General features: G+C 39.3%; 1 protein-coding gene across 1 annotated transcript; it reads left to right on the forward strand.

Moving 5' to 3' along the window:
* The first annotated feature begins 3,750 nt into the window (after window positions 1-3,750).
* Window positions 3,751-7,417, forward strand: LOC145459377 (uncharacterized). The gene is made up of 6 exons (XM_080338032.1): window positions 3,751-3,866; window positions 3,929-4,003; window positions 4,059-4,360; window positions 5,060-5,231; window positions 5,610-5,698; window positions 7,013-7,417. Exons 3-6 carry the CDS (start codon window positions 4,118-4,120, stop codon window positions 7,088-7,090), a joined length of 582 nt encoding a protein of 193 aa, XP_080194158.1. The 5' UTR covers window positions 3,751-3,866; window positions 3,929-4,003; window positions 4,059-4,117; the 3' UTR covers window positions 7,091-7,417.
* Window positions 7,418-8,442: the final 1,025 nt, after the last annotated feature.

An 8,442-nucleotide genomic window follows, 5' to 3' on the forward strand; every position in this document is an offset into this window, starting at 1 on the left:
ATGTATGGTATAAATGTCACAAAGTATATATAGAACTTGGTTTGCACTTTTGCGAATATCATAAGCTATTGTGACAGTGCTGGATTATATATAATATCATCAGATGGTGGTCGTTGAAATCATTCATTGTGATCGAATGTTTTTGTACTTTTGTCTATAATAGTGTAGTGGGGGCTCAGCTACCAACAACGTGGTAATGCCCAGACATAAAATAAGACGGGGGAAGCATAGACGTAGGCAGTACCAGAAAGAGTGGATACGGTCCAAGCGAGCTAGAATCGGCGATTTGACGGGACGGATCGTTTCATCATCATCAAGTCACTTGAGTACCTACTCCGAAAAGTCCAGTAGCAGTGGTGATGACGTTATACCTGAACCTGCAGTTATGTCGCACCGTTTGCATGATGCATATTCAGAGACACCTTTGTTGAACAAAGTCGGTACCTACTGTGGAAACTCCAGTAGCAGTGGTGATGAATTTATACCTGAACCTGCAGCTATGTCGCACCATCTGCATGATGCATGTTCAGACACCCCTTTGTTGAACGAATTAAAGTCACCCGAGCTAGAAGTTGTGAATCAGGAATCTGATGATGATGACGATGCTGAGCATATGATTGAAACATTCAAGACTGGGCTTGCTCATTGGGTTTCGGTCTGCAATATAACACAGAGCGCAATGGATATGTTGTTACGATTTTTAAGAGCAAATGGATCCTATATGGATTGGAAACAACTTCCTAAAACGGCTAGATGCTTGCAGAAAAGTGCAAGACAAATTGCCCTGAAAGAAATTTCACAAATGCAATATTATTATCTTGGTCTAGCTGTGGAATTAGATAAAATCATGAAAACGTATGCAAAATCTGAACTCGAAAATATTTTCAACCTTGAATTGTCCATGAATATAGACGGTTTGCCAATCTTTAAGAGCCTTAAGAGTAGTTTATGGCCAATACTGTTTTGCATTGACAACTTGGAACCCCAAAAAGTGTTTCCTGTTGCTTTAGCGTATGGGGGGTCGAAGCCGCAAAACCTTGACTTCATGCAAGATACAATCGATGACCTAAAAATTTTATTACGCGATGGTTTCTATTTTGGTAACAAGAAGTACAGTGTTAATTTAAAATGTGTTATTGCAGATGCCCCGGCTTGTGCTATGATAAAACTAGTCAAGCAATTCTCCGGTTATTCATCTTGCGGAAAGTGTACCATTAGGGGTGTTTATGTCGGTAATCGAATGACATTTGCCGATACTGCGAATTGTGAATTGCGGAGTGATCTTTCATTTCGCAATCAAGCTGATGCAGAACATCATATAGGCTTTACTCCTTTCTGCCAACTTCCTATCGACATGATTGCTGTGTTTCCTATAGACTATATGCATGCGGTCTGCCTCGGCGTGATGAAGAGGTTGTTGAGGTGGTGGACCACCAATAAAGGTCCAAGGAGTGTTCGTCTTTCACCCTCACAAATTGCAGTAGTGAACACAAGACTATTAAGCTTTAAAAGCTGTGTTCCAAAGGCCTTTGTGCGCAAGCCTCGGTCCCTCTCAGAGCTTGATCGCTTCAAAGCTACTGAGTTTCGAATGTTTCTCTTGTATTTTGGCAAAATTGCGCTAAAAGGAATTTTGAGGGAAGATTTATATCTTCATTTTTTAACGCTCAGTGTCGCAATTTGTATTCTTGTGTCTACTCATGTTACTAATGAATTAGCAGATTTTGCAAACAAGCTTCTCCAATCCTTTGTTCAGAAGAGTAGTGCGCTTTATGGCCAAGAATTTGTTGTGTATAATGTACACAGTTTACTCCATTTATCGAAAGATGCTGTCAGATTTGGCGGCCTTGATCAATTTTCTGCTTTCAAATTTGAAAACTACATGCAATCATTTTTGCGGAAAGTTCGATCTGGTAAAAGTCCATTATGCCAGATAGTAAAACGACACAGTGAAACTGTGCTAATGGAATGTCTGCACTTAGCTGGAAAGGAAAAGAACACACCAATGACAGCAGAAAGACCGAACAATGCATATATCCTTAAAAATATGTTATGTTTTGAAATTTTGAAAGTTGCGACCAGTGTGGAAGGATATCTTTATGGTCGTGTCTTCTCAAATGCTAAGCCGTTATTCACATTGCCATGCTCGTCGTCAATTATCGGTGCTTTCAAGGTTGAAGCTAAAAAAGGTGTTAATACCCGAGTCCATATCAAGGATTTGGCTTGTCAAGCCATTTTGATGGAGGGTTCTCTTGGTAAAATCACTTTTTTGGCAGTTTCCCATGATTTTCGTTATTGATAATTTCAGTTTCAAAGAACATTCAAGAGGTCTTCGCATTAGGTTTCATAGCATCTTATTTTGACTATAATTGTAGCCTGATATTCAAAATTTTTGTCTTTATATTTGCAGATTTCTAGACAACTACTTGTGTGTTTTTGGTTCTGTCTGATAATGATGGTGCTGTCTGATGAAGATGAATACCTGATTGTTATATTTCTCGAAGGAAAACAATCAGTTGCTGTGATACATAAAAGCTGGAAAACCACTGTAGATGTGAGTTCATTCAATCCTTTTTAACAGACTTGTATAAACTACCCAATAGTTTGTTGATGGTCAACGATTTGACGGTTTTGAGTAGTTGTAGCTCCAGTTGCTGATTTTAAAAACTGATTACGGTACTTCTGGTTCCAGTTGTGCTTTTTGAAAATCCAATAGATTATACAAGTCTGCTCGTTCGTATTTTATGGATTGTAATTTGCATGAAATTGTTTTTATCTATATTCAGGGAGTATTGCATTGCTGGTGGCCGAAGAAGAATGAGAATTATAAGGCAAAACACAAGAAGCAACCGAAATATGATACGGGCAATTGGTCTCTGTACAAAATATGTATCAAATGCTCATCCAGTAAGTCAACTCATAATTTGTGAAGGTTTACCATTACTAAGTACCATTAAATTCTCTTGCTTAGCTTGGAGTCTGGAGTTTTTAATTAGGATTGCAGAAAAGTTCTGAGTAGAGTGCTAACGTTATGTCACTACTGTATATAGGTATTGATAACTAATCTATAGATAGATATACAACACATGACTCACGGTTGAATACGCCGAGGCAAAACCCTAAATCTAGATCTAAAGCAGTCACGAATTCGCGCGGCCCCAACTATACTCTGAAATTCTAAATTTGGCCCTGACAGTGAAAAAGGTTGAGAACCACTGAGCTATACAGTTACTTGCGTACAGTATTTCATTAGCAGTCTAAGTTTGCGTGAGCGATACAATATCGTTTTTTCGAATTTTCAAATTTGAGTAATTCTTGATCTAGTTTTGCTGTTTAAAAATCCAGTAGTTTAATAAATCTGGAATCTGACCATCTATATCAGGGGTGGACAATTATTTTCCTCCGCGGGCCAAATGAGAAAAATAAATACGTTGGCGGGCCGAGTGAACATTTTTAGCTATATTCTCCAGCGTATTTCCAGCGTTGGCGGGCCGAGTGAACGATTTTTCTGTTCATTTGATATAGCCTATGGTTTTCGTCATTCAAAAAGCAAGTTTTATGTTTTGAATTCGAAGAAACCTTTCGCGGGCCGCACAGAATAGCTTCGCGGGCCGCATTTGGCCCGCGGGCCGCACTTTGCCCAGGTCTGATCTATATTATCCATCTGTTTTAGATGAATGGGACAAGGCCCTTCGTGATATGAGGGCAGTTGCAGACAATAGTAGCTTACCCTCCGCTTCAGATAAGGAGTGCTCTTGTCAATGATGCTTCAAATGCAAGTTTGCCATCATTGAGTGAGGAGAGTGTTCAAGAACAGCATGACCCCAACATTGAATGTAGTGGCCAGTTGCAGGGAATCAACCAATGCAGTAAGTTCCTAACACTTTGATTCATTCTCCAATTTAAGCAATAGAGTCGCTCTATTTTCCAGACGATCCTTCATTTGTAAGCAATGTTGAACTGCAAAATTCTGACTGTCAACAACAAGGCCTATCACAAAGTAATGGTAAGTTTATAGCATATGATCAATCCAGTATTATTGAATTCAAATAATTTTTTAGCTGCTCCATGTTCTTCATCAACTCCAACATCTGCACACAGTGACCACTCTATCTCTTTGATGCGTAAAGACATCAAAGACATCAAGTTGCAAATGAACATCATGATGGACCTCAGCTCCAAGCAGATGAACCAGATGATGGATCTAATTAAAGGTCACATGATCAACGACTCAAAAAATAAACACAGTACAACAGCCCCAATCTTGCTTGAAGATCTTATTGAAAACCCCTGTCAAACCGTATCTCAGCTGGAACAACTGGAAAAGAACTTGACTGACGGCGATTGCAAGAAGTCTGAACTGGTATGATTTGTATGACTTGTATGACATTTGGTATGATTTGTATGACATTTGGTATGACTTGTAGCACGGCACACTTCTAGGCTTTTGTAAGGCACCGGTTATTCTAGGGGCGCCAACTCAAAATTGGTCGCAGGCCACTTTTCAATTTCGGTAGAGGATGCAGGCCGCATGAATTCAATAACGAGATTAATTAGGCCACAGAGTTGAACGCCTTATGAAATCTTAATTAGGGATTGCACCGTGTGTTGATTGATCAGGGAGAAAAAACATGGCGGCGCCTGCATGACAATGTTATTTTCAAATTCACATTGTCCTCAGCATTATCGGTGGGAAATGGATTTGAAGTGACATTGCTGTCGTTGTAATACATTCATTAAATACGATTTATTCATTGTATATGTGGATAAATGGGCGAATAATGTATCGATTCAGCAATCCGGCCTATATCCGGCCCGCCGACTGGAGAAGTTGCCCACCCCTGATCTAACCTCTCGTCAAGATCAACGTTCCATCAAGTTATTTGATGTCTATGCAGGCGCGTAGCCAGAGGGGGGGTTTCGAGGGTATAGTCGTCATTTACGCATGTACTTAACCATAATGAATTGATGCTATATTAGTGAATTCGAAAAATATCGAAACCCTGCCATATTATTTTAAAAAACCCTACTTATTTTTTGCCATTTGTATTTTGTACTACAGGTATCTGCTTTGAAAGGACTTCACGGTGAACAATTGGCCTCAACGGTCAGAAATATCATGACAAGCATAGCTGTAAAAGATGTGTGGCAATTGTTCAGCCTAAAAGGTCAAAGAAGCAAAAATGGACAAAAAAGAAGTTTTCAAAATTTTACTCTTTACAAGACTATAAAACGTAAGTTGTTACTGATATTACAATCGCGATTTCAAAACCCATGATAACGATGTCTTCGAGAGCATTTTTACAGAGTTAGGGTATTTTGCTTTCCCTTCTTGTGAAAGATCATCGCAGCTAAATTGCAAATCGTTGCTGACCACACACCCTTATAAGCCCTCGTTTGAAGTCATCTTCTACTGACATTGCCGACATGGCGAAATCACAAGCAAGTGCGTTGATTGCGCAACTCCATGTTGAGTCTGGAATGTTTTGAAATACCAATTTTGACACCATGGGGTGATCACATTCGAGAGAGATTGTTACCGCTGGCGGAGATTCCGATTTGCCGCATTGTTTTGTAATGCCGCCCCTGATCTACTTATATTCTCTTTGAAGGAGCATGTAAAGTGGCTCATCCTACGGCCGACAGTACAACAATTACAACTAAAGTGGGACGATTTCTAACTGTTATTGGAGCTTGCAAGGTAATTTTGTTTATGAATCTGACGTCTGTGTGACAGCTGCGTTCTTTATCCGTAAGTGAATCGTTGCTACCTCCAGGGCCACTACCATTCATCTTCAGAACACTATACCAGTGGTTTCCAAACTTTGACGTGATGTAATTTAAAAAAAAATTATAGTTATTTAACTTCTCGGATTATCCTTGATTGGTGGATAATCCGCGATTTATCAACGAAAAACTCACATAAACCCGCTTCTACTGGTCGGAATTGACTCAAATTTGTTTTGCAACGTCTTTGAAGACAGCTCAACAATTTCATGGGGTTGGCAGGAAAATTGGGAAATTTTTTTTTTAATTTTCAATAATAAATTAAAAATTTTAATTGGATCTGCGGAGTCCTATACTTGTTAGAATCGAACCAAATTTGGTGTGCAGCGTTTTTAGGGTAACCTGACAATTAAATCAGTGAATGGCTGGAATCCGAGGAAAAAAGTTATTTTTGAACAGCCCTACTGCACACGTGAGCAATTACGCAGTGCTTAGTTGGTCTCAGCGCAGAAAAAGCGCAGAAAAAATCTGAAGTGATGTCATTTTTTTAGTCGTTACGTACTACTGTCGAAGGGACCGCGCAGTGAGTTGGTGAGTGTGTGCAGACTCTTCAAAAATTAGAGGGAACATTGGGCCGGCTGTTTCGGTGGCGAACAAGATGCATGGCAAATATGGCTCAATTCCAACGTGTAGAAGTCAAATCATTGAGATACAAAATTAGGGATTGGAAACTTCGCTGGTATATATATTAGGTACATTTTACAGCTAGCTATACTATCCCATTCACCAAAGAAATGTTTGAAGCTGGCCCAGAACGATAACGATGAGTTATACGATCTTCCAGGGCCGTAACTGTCACACTCCAAACACCCAATTAGGATAGCTCGACTGGACCCAAAATTACTTTGTTGGTCGTTTGTTGAAGTAGATGTAATCAAATTGAATATTTTTGTCGTGCTTAGCGCGATTTCTTGTCCCTGTAGGTCTACATTTAAATATGATTAGTAAGATAAAAAGGTGCTTATGTTAGAGAAATATGCAAATCGGTGGTGGCGATTACCACACATTGAAAAGGACTACGACTCTACTCTGTGCTAAGAGATGGGCCTCAAGAACATTTTCAAACAACACACACCACCAAGGTCGTCGTGACTTCCTAAAGGCGATTCGGAATCCTTGGATGAATGTGACTTGCCATGACCGTCCCATTGTACTCGCAACCAAACACATATAATGACTTTTGCTCTACTGCTAATCAATCGAAGTAATCAATTCATTTATGTTTTAGGATGACGATAAAGGAGAAAACAGGAGCAAGACTGTTATCGAGGAGGCTGAAGATTCCGATACCGATAACATAGACTAATGCTAATGCAGAAATATTTGCTGAAGTGATTGCACAGTTCTGTATCAAGGCCCAATTCTTGCTAACGTATTTTCTTCATCCATGTTTTTTTTGGCGTGTTTTGTTCTGATTTCATACAGAACAGAAAGCCATAAACATGATTTTTAAAATTGGCGATTAGTTTTAATTCTGAATCAAGGCCTACCTCTTGCTGCCTACTTCTTGCTAACGTATGTTGTGTCACGGACTGTTATTTTACCTTGATTCTTCATCTATTTTTATTCCAATTTTCCGTCGAGGTCTAGTCCAGTTCATTTTTTTTTGAACTGGTATAATACAGAACAAAAAGCCATACATGATTTGTAAATCTGGCGATTCGTATTCGTTCATATGTGAAGTCCAGCAAATAGCAGGTTTAGCCAACCAGGGTTCAGGGTCACACAGGGTCGAGTTATACAAAAAATCTCTTCTAGGATATGTTTAAGGATGTTAGTCAGGATATCTTTGAGGATGTTTATCAGGATATCTTTGAGGATGTTTCTCAGGATATCTTTGAGGATGTTTATCAGGATATCTTTGAGGATGTCCATCAGAATGTCTTTGAGGATGTTTATCAGGATATCTTTGAGGATGTCCATCAGAATGTCTTTGAGGATGTCCTACAGGACATCTTATATATATCCATTTCTGTCGACAAATGTATATATTTTGCAGTTCAGTGAAGGACATCTTTTGAACTCATGGAAGATGTTTAAAAAATATCTTTAATAAGTTTTGTGTTTGCTGGGTTGAAATCGCGTATAGCGCGAAAATTTTTGAAGAAGTTCCATAAATTTCCATAAAATACTCTATAATTTATGCGAATTCACGAAATAATTTTGGGCCCCCTTCGAGCTCGCCCCCCCCCCAATTGGGGGGTTTGGGGTGCGGCAGTTACGGCCCTGTGCGTAGATCGTGTGTATGTGTATCATAAGTCGGTGTATATATGCCGCAAAAACATCAAGGACAAAAATTATCTACGTCCTTTCCTCTCCTTTGATTCGCCCTCTCACTGACGTTCGCTACTGATGAGAGTCAGTCGTAAAGCTTTTAGTGAATAAATTACCAATATGAAGTTATTGTTTCGCGTTATTCTGCATGAAGGAAATGTAATCTATTAGTTTGATAACTAACCGAACTTCACTATCTCTTTTAGTATTGCGCGGGCTTGGTAACCATTGTTACGCCAAACAGAAGTTCTAGCTAGAGTTCTACCTTTTTCGTGTCGCTAGAACTTTACGTACCCGTTTTCTTATTGGCTCAAGCTTTACAAATACATGTATTGTTACGCATTTTTGGGTAAAAACCCACGTTTTCTCTCACGTCTGCCCTTG

This window comes from Botryllus schlosseri, chromosome 16 (assembly GCF_051294905.1).
Source record: "Botryllus schlosseri isolate E-star chromosome 16, Bs_hap1, whole genome shotgun sequence".
Classification (NCBI taxonomy): Eukaryota; Metazoa; Chordata; class Ascidiacea; order Stolidobranchia; family Styelidae; genus Botryllus; species Botryllus schlosseri.

What these genes read in the sequence shown, in the direction of transcription:
- LOC145459377 (XM_080338032.1), top strand. Translation starts at nt 4,118, where the DNA reads ATGCGTAAAGACATCAAAGACATCAAGTTGCAAATGAACATCATGATG. An exon ending in TCTTTACAAGACTATAAAAC is followed by an intron (nt 5,232 to 5,609) that starts GTAAGTTGTTAC and finishes TTCTCTTTGAAG; the next exon opens with GAGCATGTAAAGTGGCTCAT. An exon ending in CTGTTATTGGAGCTTGCAAG is followed by an intron (nt 5,699 to 7,012) that starts GTAATTTTGTTT and finishes TTTATGTTTTAG; the next exon opens with GATGACGATAAAGGAGAAAA.